This window comes from Mobula hypostoma, chromosome 30 (genome assembly GCF_963921235.1).
Source record: "Mobula hypostoma chromosome 30, sMobHyp1.1, whole genome shotgun sequence".
In the NCBI taxonomy this organism is placed as follows: domain Eukaryota; kingdom Metazoa; phylum Chordata; class Chondrichthyes; order Myliobatiformes; family Myliobatidae; genus Mobula; species Mobula hypostoma.
This window is the reverse complement of record NC_086126.1, coordinates 12469481-12492512: the sequence shown is the minus strand read 5'-3', so window position 1 is coordinate 12492512 and position 23032 is coordinate 12469481. Positions and strand designations below refer to the sequence as shown.

Below are 23032 nucleotides of genomic sequence, written 5' to 3'. Positions count from 1 at the left end.
ATATTGCCATCCTCATCAATGATGGCATTTACACCCCGCGGAGCCCAACGGTCCCGGAACAGCTCTACGGTCGCCGTGGACTGTGCGTATTCCTTTTCAATGTTCACCCGGGCACGAACATACCCCCTAAACATAGCCAGGCAGTCCGCCCGGGGAGAACCTCCTGCCACCCTTTTCCAGGAGCCACGGATGGCAATTTTCGCCAGCCCCAGGAGCAAGTTGACAAGGACATCCTCATCCCTCTGTGCCCCCCTCCTTACTGGATGACCATATATAAATAGGGTGGGACTGAAATGCAACCAGAAGGCGAGAAGCAGCCCACGCAAAAACGCGAAAAGGGGCTGCAGCCTCACACACTCCGTGTACATGTGGTACACGGTCTCCTCCAGCCCGCAGAAGTGACACGCGGCTGGGAGATCCGTGTACAGACTAAAGAACTTATTGCAGGGCACCGCTTTATGCAGCACCCTCCAGCCGAGATCCCCAAGGTGCATGGGGAGGACTCCCTTGTAAAGGGACTTCCATTGGGGACCCCCCTCACCTCCAGGTGGAAAGACCGACCGCCATGGCGTGTCGGGACGGTGGACAAAGGCTAGGAAGTGGAGGGTGTGGAGCAGCAGCCCATAAAGGTACCTCCTGCCTGCATCCCTGAATGGGATTGTGGGTGTCGATGAAAGACGGCTCAAGTTGTGTGGATTCGTCTCTCGGGTAAGGCTGCGGGGCCTGGGCCCGACGAGCAGCTCAGCTTGAGTCGATGCACACACCTGAGCCGCACCGACATCCGCTGAGGCAGGGCAAGGGTCGGCCAGGACCCCGCCCTCTGCCAGAGGAGGGGATTCCCGGCCTGAGGCAACCATGTTCCAGACTCTCAGTAGGTCCTGATAGAAGCCGGGCAGCCTCTGCAAAGCAGCACGGCTGACGCCTGCCGGTGGTAGCTGCATATCTTCGTGAAGGCAGCAGCCCCTCCGGAGGAAGAAAGTCGCCAACACGTGCCACCTGGGAGGGTGCTCGGCGTACAGGAATCTCTGCAGAGTCCTGAGGCGGAGAGCCGCCAGTCGTGTGCGTACACACACCAGCGACTGTCCGCCCTCTCCTACTGGGAGACTCAGAACCGCTGCAGAGACCCAGTGTTTCCTGTTTCCCCAGAAGAAGTCCACCAGCTTCCTCTGCATTCTCGCAACAAAAGGGGCAGGGGGGGCCAAGGTGACCATCCGGTACCACAACATGGAGGCCACCAGCTGGTTTATGACCACCACCCTGCCTCGATAGGAAAGCACCCTGAGAAGGCCTGACCAGCGCCCTAGCCGGGCCATGACCTTTGTCTCCAGGTCCTGCCAGTTCGCCAGCCAGGTCTCCCCAGAAGGACTCAGGTAGACTCCCAGATAGAGAAGACGTCTGGTGCTCCATTCAAAAGCTCTCATCTCCTCCGGCAGGGAGTCCACCTGCCACTGGCCTACTAAGAGTCCGGAACATTTCGCCCAGTTGATCCTGGCGGAGGATGCCGCCGAGAAAACATCTTGGCACTCGCGCATCCTCCGCAGGTCACAGGGGTCTGTCATCAGGAGGAGTACGTCATCGGCGTAGGCCGAGAGGACGACCCTCATGTCCGGTTCGCGCAGAACCAGACCTGTCAGCCTTCGCCGAAGAAGGCCGAGGAATGGCTCGACACAGATCGCATACAGTTGACCGGACATGGGGCACCCTTGACGCACTCCTCTTCGGAAGTGGATAGGTCCTGTCAGTGATCCGTTGATCTTAACTAGGCACTCTGCGGCAGAGTACAGGAGCCGAACTCGGGCCACAAAGTGTGGTCCGAGCCCAAAAGCCTGCAGGGTGCCCAGCAGGAAACTGTGGTCCACCCGGTCAAACGCCTTCTCCTGGTCAAGAGAAAGAAACGCTGCTGGGGTCCCAGTCTCCTGGAGCAGGTGGATCAGGTCCCGTACTAGGTGGACATTGTCCTGGATGGAGCGGCCCGGGACCGTGTAAGATTGGTCAGGATGGACCACCTGTCCAATTACCGAACCCAGACGGTTGGCCATTGCCCGGGCGAAGATCTTGTAGTCCGCGCACAAGAGGGAGACCGGCTGCCAGTTCTTTAGCAGGCGGAGGTCTCCCTTCTTGGGCAGTAGGACCACAACAGCTCTTCGCCATGAGAGGGGCATTTCTCCGGTGGCTAGGCTCTCCCCTAGGACAAGGCTGTAATCATCCCCCAGGACATCCCAAAAAGCCTGATAAAACTCAACACTCAGTCCATCCAAACCAGGGGACTTGCCCCTCCGGAGTTGCCGAAGGGCAGTGGACAGCTCCTCCCGAGTCAGGGGGGCATCCAGACGCACTGCATCCTCTGGACTGACCTTAGGCAAATCCTTCCAGACCTCATTGCACGCCTCCGCATTTGACGGATCAGGCGAGAATAAGGACCGATAGAATGAACGGACCTCGTTGTTAATTCCATCAGGGTCCGTGATGGAGGAGCCATCGGCAGCCAGCAATTCCACTAGCTGCTTTTGAACTCCCCGCCACCTCTCCAACGAGTAGAAGAAGGGTGAGCCACGGTCCAAATCCTGCAGCATTTGGATCCGTGACCTCACGTACGCACCTCGGGACTGCTGAAGCTGCAAGTCCCTTAGTGCGTCCTTCTTCTCCTGGTATTCCTGCCACAGCTGCTGGTCTCCAGTGGTCGGACCGAGGCGGGACTCCAGGTCAAGCAACGCTCTCTCAAGCCGCTCAATCTCAGAGCCCCGCCCTTTGGTCGACCCCCTAGTGTACTCCCGACATAAAAACCGGATGTGGGCTTTGCCCACATCCCACCATAGCCGTAGGGAGCAGAACTCTCTCCGCCTCTCCTTCCAGGAGACCCAGAACGCTCGGAACGAATCCCGGAAACGGCTGTCCTCCAGCAGCCGGTTGTTAAAATGCCAATACCCGGATCCCACCCGAGGGTGTAGTGGAATAAATTCCATCCACACAAGGTGATGATCCGAGCACGACACTGGCCGCATGGAGGACGCCGACACGCGGGAGGCGTAGGCCCGAGAGATGTAAATGCGGTCTATCCTGGAACCTCCTTCTCTAGACCTTCTCGAGAAGGCGCTAGAGTTGGGGTGAAAATTCCGCCAGCTGTCCACCAAGTCAAAGGAGCCGACTAGCTCCTTTAACTTTTTTGCTGATGCTGGGTCGCGTTGGAGGCCCGAACGGTCCTCCGCCTCGAGGGTACAATTGAAATCTCCCCCGAGGATGACGCAGTCCCCAGGATCGATGGAGCTCAGCAGGGTGGACAGCTGACAGAATAGGCGCGTCTGCATCACACCGCGCCTGGGAGCGTACACATTGATAAAATGCAATGGTACGCCATCCAGGCGCACAACCAGGTGGAGCAGACGGCCGGGCACAACGTCTTGGACCCTTTCAATTACTGGCTGGAAGGTCGGGGCCAACAGGATCGCCACCCCGCTAGAAATGGAGCTGAGGTGGCTCATGTAGACCCCGCCCTGCCACTCCAGGAGCCAAGCAGACTCGTCCCCAGGGATGGTATGGGTTTCCTGCAGGAAACTCACCGTATACCGCCCATCCCTGAGGACTGAGAGATTGTTATGCCTGCGAAGAGGACCCCTGCTGCAGTTTACACTGAGACTAGCTATGGTAAGCTTCATGGCGGGAGCACACTAGGTCTCAGCAGCTGCGCCCATTTCGGTGAGAGCGGAGGCGCCTTCCACCACACTGTCCGGAAAGAAAGCAAGGATACCTTTTGCTTTCCGGGCTCGAGCGGTACCAGCAACACCCTGTGACCCACCATCCCCCGTAGGAGCGAGGCTGCTTCTCCCTCTGATGTCCCTTACTAGGTCATCCAGGAAAGATTTTAGTTGCCGTCTGTCGTTCCCCACCACCGCATTCCTCTTTCCCTTTCCCTTTCGTCTGAGGATGACTCGCAGGGACCTCACCAGCCTCGGCATGCTGGGCCAGCGAAGCGAGGCTAGCTGAGGCCGGTGCTTGGCACCCTCAGAGGTGAGAATGAAATGCTTAATTTCCTCTACAGGTATCAATGGGGATTTCTCAGGAGGGGTGAGGATGTCCATTGTTTCACTATCGAAAGAGTCCCCCTCCAACCCGTCACTGCAGACAGAATCCCCATCGGCCTCCCCGCATGTTCCAATAGATGGCTGCGCCTGCGACCCACACCGCGCAGCGGGCACCTCGCTCTTACCTGCCTGCTCCACCGTCGCATCAGCCTCATCCACATTTGCGACAGTGGAGAGACAATCCCCAGGGACTCCCTGCAAGTCATTTATTGCTGGGGTCGATGTGCACAGAATATCGTCCTCCCTTGGGGGCAGGCATAGAGGGGAACCCGGCACCTTTGGTCCAAGGGATTCATAAGCTGCCTGGTGCTGAGAATGAGAGAGCTTTGCCTCGTCTCCTCTTACACTATTCGGTACACTGGCCTCCAGAGAGGCGCTGACTTGTAGGTCCTGGGTGGAGGCCTCCAGGGCTGCCTCATTTGTGCAAACAGGCCTATCACAAGCTTTTTGCACAACCACACCATCTACCCCAGGACTGGTGGCTACATCTGAGGACTCAGGTTTAGAACCAACCCCTACCCGGATTCCCACCCCTTCCTGGGACTCCCCCGCATCTACATCCCCTGCCCTCTTGCGGGAACGTTCCCTTCTCCTCTTCACGCTGGAGGAGCACACAGGTGCAGGCTTCACCGATGGGGCGGCGCCTTCTGTTTCCATCGCCCCGTCTGCTTGCGCACCTCCCCGAGCCCCACGCTCCACTTCAGACGAAATGGGTGTGAGCTCTGCGGCCTCAAAGGCCCGCTTCTTACTATGTTTGGATTTCCCCTTTGCCTTCTTACTCCGCACAGACTCCACCCCGTCCCCCACCTGAACTACAGGGAGAGGAGCAGGGACCGACCCAACCGTAGAAGTAGGGATAGGGGTAGGGGCAGGGTGAGGGGCTGGGGCAGGATCACGGGCGGGGGCAGGGTCAGATGCAGGTGCAGGCGCACGCGCAGGAGTAGGATCAGGGGCAGAGGTAGCTGCGGCACTGGTGCCCGAAGTGGGCTCCCTCGGGTTCCGGGCGGCAGGACAGTCCCTCCGAAAGTGCCCCACCTCCCTGCACGCATGGCACCGTGGGCACTCGGAGCTCCAGTACACCTGATAATCTACTCCCTCGTGCCGGACAGTAAAGCGGCCCTCAACATCGTCCTCCCTTTCCAGCTGCATGAAAACCTGACGCCGGAAAGAGATTACGGTGCGGAGGGTGCGTCTCTTAAATTTGTGTCGGATGGCAGTAATCTCCGACCTTACTTGCCCTAAACGGGCCAGTGGGGGAAACAAGTCCTCATTTGGAATGAAAGGCTTAACATGCCCAAGCACGATACGTTGCGTGGGGGCCGTCACCAGCTCCATAGGTAAAAAGATGTTGTCCACCGTGACTCCCCTGCTTAGGGCCCGGTGCACTAGCTCTTCATTCACCAGATAGAACCCCGCCTTTCCGAACTCCTTCTCGGTGGCCAGAATACCACCTTTCCCCACAAGGTCCTCCATTGCCTCCGTACACTTTTCTAGTGTCATTCCAGGGCGCAAAATACATTGCACCCCACGTTCCACCTTCACCGACCGAAACAGGGCGTTGTCCGAGGCCGGGGAGGCAGCCGCCCTTGCGTAACTCCCCGAAGGCCCGCGACTCCCTGGAGACCGGTCCGGCATGCTGGCGCTCTTTCCAGTCCGAGAATCCTACAGCGCTGTCGATTAGAAGTCCTGGAGCGAAACGAGTAACTGGCCGGGAAAAGTTTGCAGTCGACAGTTCCTCGCTGGCTCGGCGCCAGGAAAGGCTCCGTCGGACTTGCAGAGACCCAGGCCGGGAGAGGCCGAAACGTCCTTCCAGATGCTCCGGCACCGGCACCGACACCGGACGAAAAATCAGGAAAACAATGGAGGAGGAACGTTGCCCCGATGTCAATGGGGGGAAAACGACGGCGTTTGCCTCCGGTTTTGGAGCGAACCGGCTTGCTGGCGAGTTGCCAGCGGCCGCAGCTGGGAGCTACGCAGTAAGCGGCCGCCAACAAACCCAGTCCAAACCGGCAGCAAAAACTCCACACCGAGCTTCCACGCCAACGCTGTCACTCACTCAGTTGTCCAAGAGACTTTTAGAGCCACCTCCAAAGTATTCCACGAACTTTATCCAGTAGTTTTCCTTCGATTTCTCCCAGCTCAGTCAGCACAGCTCCTCTCTGTGTCTGACCCCGGGAGTGTGTGATGGGACAGTGTAGAGGGAGCTTCACGCTGTGTCTGACCCCGGGAGTGTGTGATGGGACGGTGTGGAGGGAGCTTCACTCTGTGTCTGACTCCGGGAGTGTGTGATGGGACGGTGTGGAGGGAGCTTCACTTTGTGTCTGACCCCGGGAGTGTGTGATGGGACGGTGTGGAGGGAGCTTCACTCTGTGTCTGACCCTGGGAGTGTGTGATGGGACGGTGCTGAGGGAGCTTCACTCTGTGTCTGACCCCAGGAGTGTGTGATGGGACAGTGCGGAGGGAGTTTCACTCTGTGTCTGACCCCGGGAGTGTGTGATGGGACAGTGTAGAGGGAGTTTCACTCTGTGAATGACCCCGGTAGTGTGTGATAGGACAGTGTAGAGGGAGCTTCACTCTGTGTCTGACCCCAGGAGTGTGTGATGGGACAGTATAGAGGGAGCTTCACTCTGTGTCTGACCCCGGGAGTGTGTGATGGGACGGTGTAGAGGGAGCTTCACTCTGTGTCTGACCCCAGGAGTGTGTGATGGGACAGTGTAGAGGGAGCTTCACTCTGTGTCTGACCCCGGGAGTGTGTGATGGGACGGTGTGGAGGGAGCTTCACTCTGTGTCTGACCCCGGGAGTGTGTGATGGGACGGTGTAGAGGGAGCTTCACTCTGTGTCTGACTCCGGGAGTGTGTGATGGGACGGTGTGGAGGGAGCTTCACTGTCTGACCCCGGGAGTGTGTGATGGGACGGTGTGGAGGGAGCTTCACTCTGTGTCTGACCCCGGGAGTGTGTGATAGGACAGTGTAGAGGGAGCTTCACTCTGTGTCTGACCCCGGAAGTGTGTGATGGGACGGTGTGGAGGGAGCTTCACTCTGTGTCTGACCCCGGGAGTGTGTGATAGGACAGTGTAGAGGGAGCTTCACTCTGTGTCTGACCCCAGGAGTGTGTGATGGGACAGTGTAGAGGGAGCTTCACTCTGTGTCTGACTCCGGGAGTGTGTGATGGGATGGTGTGGAGGGAGCTTCACTCTGTCTGACCCCGGGAGTGTGTGATGGGACGGTGTAGAGGGAGCTTCACTCTGTGTCTGACCCCAGGAGTGTGTGATGGGACAGTGTAGAGGGAGCTTCACTCTGTGTCTGACCCCGGGAGTGTGTGATGGGACGGTGTGGAGGGAGCTTCACTCTGTGTCTGACCCTGGGAGTGTGTGATGGGATGGTGTGGAGGGAGCTTCACTCTGTGTCTGACTCCGGGAGTGTGTGATGGGACGGTGTGGAGGGAGCTTCACTCTGTGTCTGACCCCGGGAGTGTGTGATGGGAAGGTGTGGAGGGAGCTTCACTCTGTGTCTGACCCTGGGAGTGTGTGATGGGACGGTGCGGAGGGAGCTTCACTCTGTGTCTGATTCCGGGAGTGTGTGATGGGACGGTGTAGAGGGAGCTTCACCCTGTGTCTGACCCCGGAAGTGTGTGATGGGACGGTGCGGAGGGAGTTTCACTCTGTGTCTGACCCCGGGAGTGTGTGATGGGACGGTGTAGAGGGAGCTTCACTCTGTGTCTGACCCCGGAAGTGTGTGATGGGATAGTGTAGAGAGAGCGCGCCATCTGGTGTCTGACTCCGGGACTGTATGATGGGACGGTATGGAAGGAGATTCACTCTGTTTGATCCTGGGTGTGTGTGACGGGATGGTGTAGAGGGAGCAACAGGCACAAAATGCTGGAGGAACTCAGCAGGTCAGTGGGCATCTATGGAAAAGTGTGAACAATCAATGTTTTGGGCCGATCAGGACTGAGATGTCAGAGTAAGAAGGTGGGGGGCGGGGAGGGATGAAGAAGTACAAGGCGGCTGTTGATGGGTGAAACCAGGGGAGGGGGAGGGGTGAAGTAAAGAGCTGGCAAGTTGATTGGTGAAAGAGATAAACGGGCTGAAGAAGGGGGAAATCTTGGAGAGGATGGCAAACCATAGGAGGAGGAGCACCAGAGGGAGGTGATGGGTAGGTACGGAGAGAGAGAAACAGGGATGGGGAATGGTGAAAGAGGTGTGTGGGGGGGGTGGCGGTGGAAGCAATTACCAGAAGTTCGAGAAGTCACTGTTCATGCCAGCAGGTTGGAGGCGACTAGATCGAATACAAGATGTTGCTCCTCCAACCTGAGTGTGGCCTCATCGCGACAGTAGAGGAGGCCGCGGACTGACATATCGGAATGGGAAGTTGAATTAAGGTCGATGGACACTAGGAGATCCCATTTTTTTTGTGTGTGTGGTGGACGGAGTGTAGGTGCTCCGAAGCGGTCTCCCAATCTAGGTCAGGTGTCACTGATATACCCAGTTTCCCTCGGGATCAATAAAGTATGACTATGACTATACCCAGGAGACCGCACCGGGAGAACCGGACCCCAACAGACTCGCAGGTGAGGTGTCGCCTCACCTGGAAGGACTGTTTGTGGGGAGAGGGGGCCTGAATGGTAGTGAGGGAGGAGGTGTAGGTGCAGGTGAGACACTTGTTCCGCTTGCAAGGGCAAATCGTCATATGTAAAACTTGATTTCCATATTGATCATACAGGTCAAACCATCACAGCAGTGCGAACTATTTTATTTAATCTTATTGAGATACTGTGTGGAATAGGCCCCTGCGAGCAATCACCCAATTTAATCCAAGCCTAGTCATGGCCAATGACCAATTAACCGACCAACCGGTATGTCGTTGGACTGTTGGAAACCCACTCCGTCACGGAGTGAACATACTAATTACTTACAGGCAGCGGCGGGAATTGAACCTTAAACCATCGTGCTAACCACTACGCTACCGAGCCGCCCTGAGGTGCAAAGTCCGAACAGGGTTCGGTAGTCTTATTACAGCGACTAGTGTTGTAACGAAGAAGGTGGCTTTGAGCCTGGTGGCACGTTACCTGACGCTTAACAGCAAATTACCTCAAGTTGAAGAAAAGTTTGATCATCGAATCCAGAAAGGCAGCGCGTGCACCTGCTGCCTTGTCCTTCTGGAGGTTGAGAGTTTGGGAGAAGGCACAGGAGCTTTTGGGTCCCACACCACTAGGTTCGGGAGCAGCTGTTACCCTTTGTGTCTCTCAACCTTGCATCGAGCTCATTTGACAAAAAATGCTCATCTCTCTTAGCTGAATGCTCCATTCCCGACGACGCCCTGATATAGCTCCCCTACACCCTCAAGTTCTTCCTGTATGTGACAACCAGGACTGTTCACTCTCTGTGCTTAGATCCCATTCAGATGTGCACCCTCCTCGATCAACTGGCTAGGAAGAGAGCTGGGTCGCTTACAACGTATGTTTTGTTTTAAGAAACAGTGCCTCAAGTATATTAATAACAACTGCTTTCTTCTTCTCCCTACTCAAGATTGCCTACACGTCCCGGGATCTGAAGGGACTGACTGTCCAGCACGATATTAAAGCTTTCAAGGAGGGAGAGGCCGTCGTGCTGACCTTGAAGGACAGAGGTACGGGAGAGTCAGACTGAGGTTACGGATTCAGCACTGTCAGGAATCATTTTCTCTCTCAAAGAGGCTTGGCAATCCACTCTCTCTGCAGAAGGAGAAGCTTCCTGGATCAATTAATGGATTTGTGTTGGGTGGTGTGTGTGTGTGTTCGTCCGTCGTCGACCTCGATGAGGACCTCGACACCATTATGAGATTGATTTGGATTTAAGTGAGGGAGAGCTGCACAGCGTCAGCCTCTTCTCTCTTCCCAATTCCAGTCTGGGTGGTGTATTGGGCGACTGGAGTCGATTTCTTTCTCTCCCCCCCTCCCCCCCCAGAACAGCAAGCTTCTGGTTTCTGCTCTTGCTGCTATAGGAGCGTCCTCTCTTCCCCCTTGTTGGAGCGAGAGAGAGAGAGAGAACCTGTCTGAGATACCAGATTGCTGGGTTATGAACTGTAGTTTTGATGGACTCTGATTCAAGGTCTCTTTGGGGGGCTTTTGATGTTCTTTGCTGGGTGGGGGCATTAGTGCTTTTGCTGGCGCCAGTGGGGGTGGGGGGGTGGATCGATGCTTTAGCGAAGGGTGGTGGGTGGTTTGGGGCTTTGATGTTCTATCATTCATTCCATGGGGTGTCTCTGTTTTGTGGGTGTCTGTGAAGAGTGCGAATTTCAGGTTGTATACTGTATATATTCTCTGACGTTTTAGGGACCTAATTTAGTGTATTTTCCTTGTTGATAGGGCTGATATTTATTGCCCTTTGCAAAGGTGGGGACAAGCTGCCCCATCGCAGTCCTAGGGAGTGGGCTCCCTCGGTGCTGTTGGGGAGGGAGTTCCAGGGTTTGGACCCAGCGACAGTGAAGGAACGGGGATATTCTTTCCGATTCAGGATGGTTCTTGGAGGGTGGCCTGCGTGTGCACCTGCTGCCTTGTCTTTCCAGAGGCTGAGGGTTTGGGAGGAGGTACGGGAGCCTTGAGCCCACACCACTCGGTTCAGGAGCAGTTGTTACCCTACAACTGTCAGGCTCCTGAACCGTCAGTGCAAGACGTTCAGCAGATGCTGGGAATCCAGAGCTACACACACGCACAAAGCGCTGGAGCGGCTCAGTAGGTCAGGCAGCATCTACGGAGGGGATAAAAGACGGAGGTTGAGACCTTTCGTCAGGACTGATAGGCGAGACCAGGTGGTGGGTGGGAAGATGAGGGAGGAGAGTCGATGTGAGGTGATGGGAGGAAGAGCTAAAGGGCTGAAGAAGAAGGAATCTGATAGGAGAGGACAGTGGAGTCTGGAATAAAGGGACGGAGGTGAGGAATCGGAGATGCTGGGTGGGTTGTGAGGGAAGGGCAGGGGAAGAGAAGGGGCGGGAGGGCCATCAGATCAGGGAAAAGCAAAGCAGAATCAAGTCCTCTTTACTTCCACCGATCACTCCCTTCTGTTGTCCTTACTTTCTACTGTACATGTTTAACTTCATTCTCTCCACTAGGGGTTCTGGACGAGGAGGATGATGTCCTGGTTAATGTCAACATGGTGGACAAGGAGAGGGCAGAGAAGAACGCGGAGATGAAGAAGAAGCCGAACTACAAGCCCTACGAGGACGAGAGTGTTGACGACATGGTGGTGGTAAGGACCATGAGCGCTTGCCTGACTCTTGACTACTTGCAATAGAGTGGCAGGGTGGGTGAGGGGGTGCCAACCAGGGTCCCTACTGTCCAGTGACCCTGGGGTTAGAGGGGGAATCAGCCAGGGTTCCTGCTCCCCGTCACTGACCGGTCACCCCTGGGTCAGAGAGGGGGGGGGATCAGCCAGGGTTCCTGCTCCCTGTCACTGACCGGTCACCCCTGGGTCGGGGGGGGGGGGGAATCAGCCAGGGTTCCTGCTCCCCGTCACTGACCGGTCACCCCTGGGTCAGAGAGAGGGGGACGGGATCAGCCAGGGTTCCTGCTCCCCGTCACTGACCGGTCACCCCTGGGTCAGAGAGGGGTGGGGGGGATCAGCCAGGGTTCCTGCTCCCCGTCACTGACCGGTCACCCCTGGGTCAGAGAGAGAGGGGGGGGATCAGCCAGGGTTCCTGCTCCCCGTCACTGACCGGTCGCACCTGGGTCAGAGAGAGAGGTGGGGGATCAGCCGTCACTGACCGGTCACCCCTGGGTCAGAGAGAGAGGGAATCAGTCAGGGTTCCTGCTCCCCGTCACTGACCGGTCACCCCTGGGTCAGAGAGAGAAGGGGGGGAATCAGCCGTCACTGACCGGTCACCCCTGGGTCAGAGAGAGAGGGAATCAGTCAGGGTTCCTGCTCCCCGTCACTGACCGGTCACCCCTGGGTCAGAGAGGGAGGGGGAATCAGTCAGGGTTCCTGCTCCCCGTCACTGACCGGTCACCCCTGGGTCAGAGAGGGAGGGGGAATCAGTCAGGGTTCCTGCTCCCCGTCACTGACCGGTCACCCCTGGGTCAGAGAGGGAGGGGGAATCAGTCAGGGTTCCTTCTCCCCATCACTGACCCATGTCTGCTGAGCTAGAGAGGGGGGATTCTCTCTAATGTATTGGTATCCTGGTGAATCTCCTCTGCACCCTCTCTAAAGCTTCCTCATCATTCCTATAATGAGGCGACCACAACTGAACACAAGACTCCCAGTGTGTAACCAGAGTTTTATACAGCTACAAAATAACTTGCGCACTTTTAATGGCTAACCATGCGCTGCCTTTACCACTCTGTTTTCTTGCTTTCTAAATTCTAAAATCCCACTGTACACCAATGCTGCTCGAGGGGCTTCCTGCTGCGGCTGGTAAGGAGTTTATATGTTCTCCTCATGACCGTCTGGGTTTCCTCTGGGTGCTCTGCTTTCCTCCCACAGTCTAAAGACATACTGGTTGGTAGGTTAATTGGTCATTGTAAATTGCGATGGTTTGATTAGGCGAGGGTTAAATTGGGAGGTTACTGAGTGGCACAACTTGCAAGGCTGGAACGGGCAGTTGTATCTCAATAAAATTTACTATACCATTTCTTGAATTGACCCCCCCAAAGTGCAACACCTCAGACTTGTCTAGATTAAGCTCCATCTGCCCTCTCTGTGCCCACATTCTTTGCTGGTCTGCAGAGAACCCATGAGCAGCACACGCAAGATGCCGCAGGAACTGGGCAGGTCAGGCAGCATCTACGGAGGTGAATAAACAGTCGACGTTTCAGGGCGAGACCCTTCATCAGGACTGGAGAGGAAGGGGGCAGAAGCTAGAATAAGGAGGCGGAGGGAGGGGAAGCCGGACAAGCTACGAGGAGGATTGGTGAGACCATTGAGGGGATAGGTGAGGGAGGGAATAGACGGAAGAAAACATTTCTAGTAGCCTTACGAAATGGATTTAACACGGTTGCCGAACACCAGAGGAGAGGTAGTTCCTTTCGATGTGAACTGCAAGGGAGGGAGATTGGACGGCAGTTTTCAAAAATAGCAGAAGGGTTCAAAGCTTTTAGACCATAAAACATAGGAACAGAATTAGACTATTCTGCTCCACTATTCCATCATGGCTGATTTATCTTCCCTCTCAACCCCATTCTCCTGCCTTCTCCCTGTAACCTTTGATGCCCGGACTAATCAAGAATCTATCAACCTCTGCTTAAAATACTCCGAATAACTTGGCCTCCACAGCCATCTGTGGCAATGAATTCCATAGATTCAGCATCCTCTGGTTAAAGAAATTCCTTTAGCTCTGTTCTGGAGGGGTAGCTTTCTATTCTGTCCTCTGGTCCTAGATTCCCCCACCAAAGGAAACATCCTCGCTACGTCCATTCTATCATCCTCTTTCAGTATTTGATGGGTTTCTATGGATCTTCCTCCAGCCCCACCCCAACCGTTCTTCTAAGCTCCAGTGAATGCAGTCCCAAAGCTATCAAATGCTGCTCGCACGTTAACCCTTTCATTCTAGAGCTCTTTCTTGTGAACCTCCTCTGGAGCCGCTGCCCTGCCAGCACTTCTTTTCTTTGGCCAGAACCGCTCACAACACTCCTAAGTGTGTACGACGTGTACTTTTGCACGCACATAGGAAAAAGAACGGGGAGATAATTTTATAGGAGACCTCTATCAACGTGCCTGAGCGAGAACCGATGGGCCGATTAGTTTTGCAGGCAGCATCAGAGTCAGGTTTAATATCACCGGCATATGTTGAGAAATTTGTTAACTTTATGGCAGCAGTACAATGTAGTGATATATAAAACACTGAATTACAGTAAATATATTAAATAGTTAATTAAATAAGTAGTTCAAAAATAGAAATTAAAAAAAAGAGGTAGTGTTCATGGGTTCAATGTCCATTCAGGAATCGGATGGCAGAGGGGAAGAAGCTGTTCCTGAATCGCTGAGTGTGTGCCTTCAGGCTCCTGTACCTCCTCCCTGATGGTAGCAATGAGAACAACGCATGTCCTGGGTAGTGGGGGTCCTTAATGATGGGCGCCATCTTTCTGAGGCATCGCTCCTTGAAGATGTCCTGGACACTAAGGAGGCTGGTGCCCAAGATGGAGCTGACTGAGTTTACAACACTCTGCAGCTTACTTCGATCCTGTGCAGTAGTCCCCCCTCCCATGCCAGACAGTGATACAGCCTGTCAGAATGCTCTCCACGTTACATTTGTCAAAGTTTGCAAGGTGTTTTAGGTGATAAACCAAATATCCTCAAACTCCTAATGAATTATAACCACTGTGGTACCTTCGTTATAGCAGCATCGAGATGTTGGGCCCAGGATAGGTCCTCAGCGATGTTAACACCCAGGAACTAGAAGTTGCTCGCTCTCTCCAGCTGCTGATCCACTTCGTTTTGTTTGCCCCCCATGCAACGCCACCAGGCTCACTTTATCACTGTTTCAGTTCAAGGGCAAGTCGATCCTCTCCCAGTACGACGAGGAGATCGAGGGGGAGAAGAAGAAGTCGTTCAAGCTGGAGACGGGCGGCTCGGCGGACGGGTCCTGGGAGCAGGAGCTGCAGCAGATCCGGCAGACGCTGCGGGAGCAGGCCCAGACCCTGGAGATGCCACAGCTGAAGCTGGCATCGGAGTTCTACACAGAGGAGGAAATGGTAGGTGCCGCTCAGGGGTGGTGGGGGGAACCCTGGGGGCGGGGGAGGCCTCCAGTACACTCCTAACGGCCACACGAAACACATTTCATTCCTTCCCCTTCAAGGTCACGTTCAAAAAGACAAAGAGGAGAGTGAAGAAGATTCGCAAGAAGAAAACCAGCATAAAAGCTGACGACCTTCTGGCTCACGGTCACGAGAGTGCTGCTACTGACTATGGTTCAAGGTGACTGATTTGATTGGGCTCTGGGGCGACACAATGCGTAGAGCTGTGGCCGCAGGGTGCAGGTGACCTGGGTTCGATCCTGACCTTTGGGGTGTGTGTGTCCATCTATCGAGACGTATAGAGAAGGATAATAAATATATGTAGCATAAAAATAAAGAACTAGCATAAGAATATATATTTATGTTAAATAAGTAGTGCAAAAACAGAAATAAAAAAGTAGCAAGGTAGTGTTCAAGGGTTCAAAGTCCATTTAGGAATCGGATGGCAGAGGGGAAGAAGCTGTTCCTGAATCGTTGAGTGTGTGCCTTCAGGCTTCTGTACCTCCTCCCTGATGGTAGCAATGAGAAGAGGGCATGTCCTGGGTGATGGGGGTCCTTAATGATGGACGCCACCTTTCTGAGGCACCGCTCCTTGAAGATGTCTTTGGTTCCGCTGTCCCTCAATGAAGGAGACCTGGGTTCGATCCTGACCTCTGGGTGTGGGTATAGTCTGCACAGACCTTGTGACCGTGTGGGTTTCCTCTGGTTCCGTTGCCTCGCAGTGCCAGATGCCCGACCTCTGGTGTGTGTTTTGCACACTCTCCCTCTGACCGCGCGCGTTTCCTCCCGCGTCTCAATGTCACGGGGAGTCGGCGGGGTCATCGACCACGCGAAGTTGTACCTTTACACGAGGGTGAGGGGTGGCCTGTGTGGTGAGCTGTTGAGACTGCGAAGGACTTCAGGGTTAGAGCAGGGACACCCAGTCTTGGGACCACGGACCACTCGGTTAATGGGAAGGAGCCTATGGTGTTTAAAAAAAAGGGCTGGGGACCCTGGCTTAGAGTAACACACACACAAAATGCTGGAGAAACTCAACAGGTCAGGCAGCATCTACGGAGAGGAACAAACAGTCAACGTTTCAGAATCAGGTTTATAATCACCAGCATGTGACATGAAATTTGTTAACTGCGGTCTGAGATTCTTCAGGAGGGTCTTGGCCTGAAATGTCAACTGTTTATTCCTCTCCGTAGATCCTGACCCTCTCCCTAACCCTGCCGTGGGCCTGCTGAGTTGCTCCGGCATTTTGTGTCTGTTTCTCTGGATCTCCAGTGTCTGCGGAATCTCTCGCGTGGGGTTATCGTAGATGGTCAGCAGAAACACGACGGGCCGAAGGGCCTGTTTCTGTGCTGTGCGACTAGGGTAATGAGGCAGTTCAGCCCGTCAAGTTCCCACTAATTGGATCAGCTTTCCTCCTCCATTCAATCTGATCCTCACGCCCTCCTGTGTCTAACCACTGTCTTTCTCAGCTGCCTCTTCTGCCTGGTCCCCTCAGACCCAATTAAACCCCCCCACCCCTCTCTGCACCCACTGCTCCCAGCTCCAGCCCACCCCCAATCCCGTCAGCACCTCCCCCTCCCACTCACCTTCAGATCTGCCTGTGCTGTTACGAAAGGGCGGACAAACTTGGGTTGTTTTCTCTGGAGTGCCGGAGACTGAGGGGAGATCTGATGGAGGTTTGTAAGATTATGAGAGGCATAGATAGAGTTGACAGAGAGTATCTGTTTCCCAGGGTTGAAATGTCTCATACCAGGGGGCATGAATTGAAGATGAGAGGGGTAATTTTTTACTCAGAGAGTGGTGGATGCCTGGTATGGTGGTGGAGGCAAATACACTGGAGGCTTTTAAGAGACGTTGGGATAGGCACACGGATGTGAGGAAGATGGAGGGATATGGACACGGTGTAGGGAGGAGGGATTAGTGTTTGGGTGTTCTTCATTTGCCTTTCAGCTGGTTGGGCACGATATTTTGGGCCGAACAGCCTGTTCCTGTGCTCTACTGTTCTACGTTACCTCGACAGATCCCGCGGCCGAGGCTGGAAGTTGAATTCGAACGCGGACGAGGAGGAGACTGCGGCAGACGCCGAGCCGCCGGCGCCGGAGCCCCAGTCCGCGTCGGACGACATGCGCGTGGAGAACATGGAGATCAGCGACGGTGCGTGTCATTAGGGGACGGGGTGCGGGTGCTGGCTGGGGGGCCCGACCGCGAGAAGGGGATGCTCCTGTCCGTGCTCCCGCCCCACCACACGCCACCAGCTTAAGTCCAGCCAAAACTTCACCACTTCATACCAAGCCTTAATCGTCCCGACCCAAAACATCGACTGTCCGTTTTCCCGTCCCGCGTATGCTGCCTGACACGTTCGGCTCTAGTGGTTTACTGACTGTAGTTTAATTGAATTCATAGAATGTGGCCCTTCGGCCTGCTGTGTCTGTGCTGACCCTTAGTGAAAGCTGCACTTCTGGGTCAGTGTTTCTCGATTCCCTGCTCGGGTCTGTCTGCGAAATCCACCATCGTAGCTGCTACCACCACTTGCCCTGCCGGAGTCTTCCAACCACCGACCACTCTCGTATAAAACTTGCCCCATAAATCTCCTTTAAAATCTCACTCCTTTATTTCATGATGACTGTCCGCCATATCTCCGCCTCTCACGACGTTATAAACTTCTGTCGGATCTCCTCTCAGCCTCTGACGCTCCAGAGAGAGGAGGTCGCAAGATACCCGCTGCCAAGGAACGAGACTGATAGGGGGGAACGGGCTAATTGTGGGGACGGAAGCAGGTTTGAGGGTGGGGTGCGTGGCCCCGGTTGCTGACGTGCTTTGTGACACCATATCGCAACAAGAAAATAGGATTAGGCCCCTCAGACATGTCCCATTGCTGATCTACCGGGGAGGGGGTGGGGGGGGTGGTTTCAACTCTTCTTCCCTGAAGCCTTCTTTTCCTGATCTATTGGATACTTATCCAGCGCCGCCTTAAATCTGCATTTCCTTCGTCCTTGCCCTCGCCCACCCCTGCAATATGCAGTTCTGGTGGGGTATTGTCCCTCCGAGTGTGGCCGAGGGGGGAATGAAACGTGGTTTGTGCTCGTTTCCTTGCTGTGTGAAGGAAGGGTGTGGGGCTAGAGTGTGTTACCCGTTGGGGGTGAGGTTGGGTGAGGTCCGACTGCCATCGTGACCGTCTCCCCCCCTCCCCAGACGAAGCCCGGGCTCCTGACTCGCCGGTGGCCCTCGAGGAGGACGAGGCAGAGGCCGAGCTGCAGAAACAGCTGGAGAAGCAGCGGCGACTGCGACAGCTGCACAGGCAGGCGGCCGACAAGGTGAGTGCTGGGGGAGGGGGCTGCGGCTCACCCCCCCCGTACAGAAACGCGCACCCCTCTCCGCTGACCAGTGGTGACCGAGTTCTCCCACCACCTTCACAGGGGCTCCGAGCTCCTCTTCCCACTTGTCCCATTTCCTTTTTCTCTGTCTCTGTCTTGGTCTCTCTCTCTATCCCCCTCCCTCTCCCTCCCCTTCCTTCCTTCCTTCTCTTCCCCCCCCCCCCCAGTTAGCCAGTTAGCTCTGGGAGTCAGCAGGGAGGGCTTTTAACTTGGGTGTCGGTGTGGGGGGGGGTTTAAATTGGGTGTCGGCGGGGAGGGGGGGTTTTAAATCGGGTGTTGGTGGGGAGGGGGGGTTTTTAAATTGGGTGTCGGCGCGGAGGGCGGGTTTTTAAGTTGGGTGTCGGGGAGGGCGGGTTTTTAAGTTGGGTGTCGGGGAGGGCGGGTTTTTAAGTTGGGTGTCGGGGAGGGAGGGTTTTTAAATTGGGTGTCGGCGCGGAGGGCGGGTTTTTAAGTTGGGTGTCGCGGAGGGCGGGTTTTTACGTTGGGTGTCGGGGAGAGCGGGTTTTAAAATTGGGTGTCGGCGGGGAGGGCGGGTTTTTAAGTTGGGTGTCAGGGAGGGGTTTTAAAATTGGGTGTTGGCGGGGGGGCTTTTTAAATTGGGTGTTGGCGGGGAGGGGAGTTTTTAGGTTGGTCGTCGGTGAGGGGCGGGTTTTTAAATTGGGTGTTGGCGGGGAGGGCGGGTTTTTAAGTAGGGTGTCGGCGGGGAAGGGGGGTTTTTAAGTTGGGTGTCAGTGGGGGGGGGTTTAACTTGGGAGTCGTGGAGAACCCTCTCTCTGTGACTGGGGTTTGTCCCTGGTGGCCTCTCTCTAATTGGAGGACAGCCTCCTCCCACAGGCGGTTGACATCGTGAAGAAAGTGAGCGGGGAGCGGGAGGACGAAGACGAGGATGACTTGGAGAAGAAGGGCGTGATCGTCTTCAACGCCACGTCCGAGTTCTGCCGGACGCTGGGGGAGATCCCCACCTATGGGCTGGCCGGCAACCGGGAGGAGCAGGAGGAGTTGCTGGTGAGTGTCGGGGAGGCTGTCTGTCCCCTCCCCGGGCCTGTCCACCCCTTTCGTGGGAAGCCTAGTGGGTTCCTTCACCTCCTCATCTCTGTTGTGTCCAGGTTTGTCTGGTGCTCACTGCCAGCCTGTTGGGCAAACTAGCCTCTGTCTTGAAATTAATAATCAAGGACTAACCCATACAAAAGCTTGCAAACATGTACCTCCAGGCTCAAACCCACTGTTACCAGACTCTTCAAAAATCCTCTCATAAAGATCAGTATTAGGCCATTCAACTCATCTAGTCTGCTCTGCTGTCTGATTATGACTGAATTTCTTCCTCAGCCCCATTTCCCTTTCTCCCTGTAACCCTTAACCCCTTTACCAATCAAGAACCTGTCACTCCCTGCCAGAATGATAGTCGTGTGGGGCAACAGATTCCGCAGATTCACCAGCCTCTGCGAGATGAAATTTCTCCTTACTTCAGTTCTGAAGGGGCATCCCTCTATTCTGAGGCTGTGCTCCAGATCCTTGACTCTCCTACTGAGGGAATCTCCTCCGCGTCCACTCTACGTTAACCGTTCCATCCATGGGATCGTTCTGGTGAACCTCCCCTGTACCTTTTCCAGTGCCATCTTACCTTAGATGCTGAACCCAGAGTCGCTACAGCACCCCAAATGTGGCCGGGTCAATTCCTTGTAAAGTCTCAAAGTTTGAGTTCAAAGTATATTTGAACTCGCTCTGATAGATGTGTATCAGATAATGAGAGGCATTGATCGTGAGGATAGTCAGAGGCTTTTTCCCCAGGGCTGAAGTGGGTAACACCGAAGGGGCACAGTTTTAAGGTGCTTGGGAGTAGGTACAAGGGGGATGTTGGGGTAAGCCTTTCACATAGACAATGGTGTGTGTGTGGAATGCACTGTGGGTGGAGGTGGAGACAATAGGGTCTTTTAAAAGGCTCTTGGAGTTTAGAAAAATAGAGGGCTATACGCTAGGCAGTTTCTGGAGTAGGTTCCATGGTCGGCACAACATTGGGGGCCGAAGGGCCTGTAATGTGCTGTAGATTTCTGTGTTCATTTAATATCAAAGTATGTACACATTATACAACCCTGAGAGTCGTCTCCTTACAGCCAAGAAACCCAAAGGAACCTATTTTTTAAAAAAAGACCAATAAAACACCAAATGTGGAGACAGAGAGACAGAGAGAAAGAAAAAAACACCAATTGTGCAAACGGTAAAAGCAAACAATAGCATTCAGAAGGATAGTGTGTCCATAGATACGAAGCCTGGAGCAGGCCCTCAGCTTCAGCCTCAATACAATCTGCTAAAAGATAACCCTTTGATCTCCACGTCTTGGCACTTTTACCTGCACTGAACTTTCTCTGTAAATGCAACACTGTTCTCTTGACTACCTCGGCACGACCTGTCACACAAAAGCTCTTCACTCTACCTCAGTACGCGTGACAATCAGAAAAACACTCGTCTAGGCCCCTTCCATCGTGAAACATCGCGATCCCTGGGCCTCGCTGTCTTCTGCAGGGAACTCCGGGATTTGGACATGGCCACAGGGAACGAGCAAACGGCAGATACATTTCCAGGAGAGCAGCTGGCGTTGGCACAACAGGGATAGAAAACCTTTGGAGGGAAGTGTTGTGGGAGAGTGCAGAGCACACCAGCGCAGCAACATGCAGGCTATTCAACTGAACGTTATTGCTAGCACTACCCGTGCAATATGTGAACCCCTCCCATGTGGGAGCGGCATAAGATTAATCCATTAACTGCCACAACAGGAAGTGGGCCAAGTGCAGACAAATGGGACCAGCATGGACGAGTTGGATCGAAGGGCCTGTACCCGTTGCTGTGACAAAACTGCTATTTTTTGGGCTATTGGTATCCTGCTGGCGCAGCAGGTAGAGCAGCTGCCTCACATCTCCGTCGACCCTGGGTCAATCCAGGAGCTGTGTGCGTGTGTGGAGTTAGTATGTTTGCAAGGGTTCACCCCCCCACCCCCCCAGTGGGTCCGGTTTTAGGTCAGAGTGTTAATTGCCCCCTGCATCAATTGCACTGACTGTAGCTGGCTACTGAGTTTAATAGACAAGTGTGACGGAATAAAAGCTCAGGAAAGTATCTGGGGAATTGGGATTGGTCTGCAAATCAGCTCAGAAAAAAGATCATCCTGTGCCTGACCCCGGGAGTGCGTGATGGGATGGTGTAGAGGGAGCTTCACCCTGTGTCTGACCCTGGGACTGTGTAGAGGGAGCTTCACTCTGTGTCTGACCCCGGGAGTGTGTGATGTCAGAGTGGAGGGAGCTTCACCCTGTGTCTGACCCTGGGAGTGTGTGATGGGACGGTGTGGAGGGAGTTTCACTCTGTGTCGGACCCTGGGAGTGTGTGATGGGACGGTGTGGAGGGAGTTTCACTCTGTGTCTGACCCTGGGAGTGTGTGATGGGACTGTGTAGAGGGAGCTTCACTCTGTGTCTGACCCCCGGAGTGTGTGATGGGACGGTGTGGAGGGAGCTTCACTCTGTGTCTGACTCCGGGAGTGTGTGATGGGACGGTGTGGAGGGAGCTTCACTCTGTGTCTGACCCCGGGAGTGTGTGATGGGACGGTGTGGAGGGAGCTTCAGTCTGTGTCTGACCCCGGGATTGTGTGATGGGACGGTGTAGAGGGAGCTTCACTCTGTGTCTGACCCCGGGAGTGTGTGGGTTTCACTCTGTGTCTGACCCCGGGAGTGTGTGATGGGACGGTGCGGAGGGAGCTTCACTCTGTGTCTGACCCCGGGAGTGTGTGATGGGACGGTGTAGAGGGAGTTTCACTCTGTGTCTGACCCCGGGAGTGTGTGATGGGACGGTGTGGAGGGAGCTTCACTCTGTGTCTGACCCCGGGAGTGTGTGATGGGACGGTGTGGAGGGAGCTTCACTCTGTGTCTGACCCCGGGAGTGTGTGATGGGACGGTGTGGAGGGAGCTTCACTCTGTGTCTGACCCCGGGAGTGTGTGATGAGCAGGCAAGGTGATGACTTGTCCTCTCGAACTGGAACCAATGTTGTCTGTTGCGTCCCTGCAGGATTTTGAGATGGAGAACAAGGAGTCATCGGAAGGTGAGATGGAGCTGGACCGAGACGAGACGGTGGGCTGGAGCACGGTGAACCTGGACGAGGAGAAGAAGCAGCCTGAGGTAGGTGACTGAGGAGAGCTCAGTACTGGTGGCTCCCCTTCCCCTTCTGCCCCCACTGCCACCCTCCTCCCCATCAGCTGCAAGGTACCGGGGACCGATTGGCCCAATCCGAAGCTTACAGACTTACCCGAAAGCGCAGTGGTGCACGGGCAGAGCCACCGCCTCACAGCTTCAGGGACCCCCGTTCAATCCCGACTCCTATGGAATCTGCGCGTTCTCTCTGTGACCTCATGCTTTCCCACTGGATGCTCCAGTTCCTTCCCAGATCCCGTACGATGTCTGGGTTCTGTGGCTAAATCGCCCCCAGTGTGTGGTTGAGGGGTATAATCTGGGGGGGGCGGGGGGATGAGAGCGTGCGTAAGTTACGGGAATAATGTGTGAGAATGGGGTTGCGCTGAGAGCTAGCATAGACTCACCGGGCTGAGTGGCCTATATAGTGAGGAACAGTGGTGACAGGGGTGGGCCTGGGGCACTGGCCTGTTCCTTCTGCAATGGGGAAGCGACCAGAGATTTAGTACAGGTCCCAAATTTCAAAGGGCTTCAGCAGGGTGAAAGATACAAGATGGCTTAGTTATTTCCTGTACACAATCGTACAGGAAAACGTACTGCTACTCCAGATCAGATGCAGCACAAAAAACAACACACCAAGATAAAGAGATCACTAATAATAAACATCAGACAATATATAGTAAACTTTTTACTCAGATTGATTGTATGT

At 54.8% G+C, this 23032-nt stretch overlaps 1 protein-coding gene across 1 annotated transcript in view; it reads left to right on the top strand.

Annotated features, from left to right (window-relative positions):
- Nucleotides 1–23032, top strand: part of sart1 (spliceosome associated factor 1, recruiter of U4/U6.U5 tri-snRNP) — a 54498-nt gene that overhangs the window by 15099 nt on the left and 16367 nt on the right. Inside the window, exons 7-14 of the mRNA XM_063036268.1 lie at nucleotides 9608–9707; nucleotides 11169–11305; nucleotides 14536–14742; nucleotides 14847–14965; nucleotides 16802–16935; nucleotides 17974–18095; nucleotides 18990–19160; nucleotides 22204–22314. Of these exons, the coding sequence (XP_062892338.1) occupies nucleotides 9608–9707; nucleotides 11169–11305; nucleotides 14536–14742; nucleotides 14847–14965; nucleotides 16802–16935; nucleotides 17974–18095; nucleotides 18990–19160; nucleotides 22204–22314 (1101 nt within the window). The remainder of the gene's footprint in view (nucleotides 1–9607; nucleotides 9708–11168; nucleotides 11306–14535; nucleotides 14743–14846; nucleotides 14966–16801; nucleotides 16936–17973; nucleotides 18096–18989; nucleotides 19161–22203; nucleotides 22315–23032) is intronic.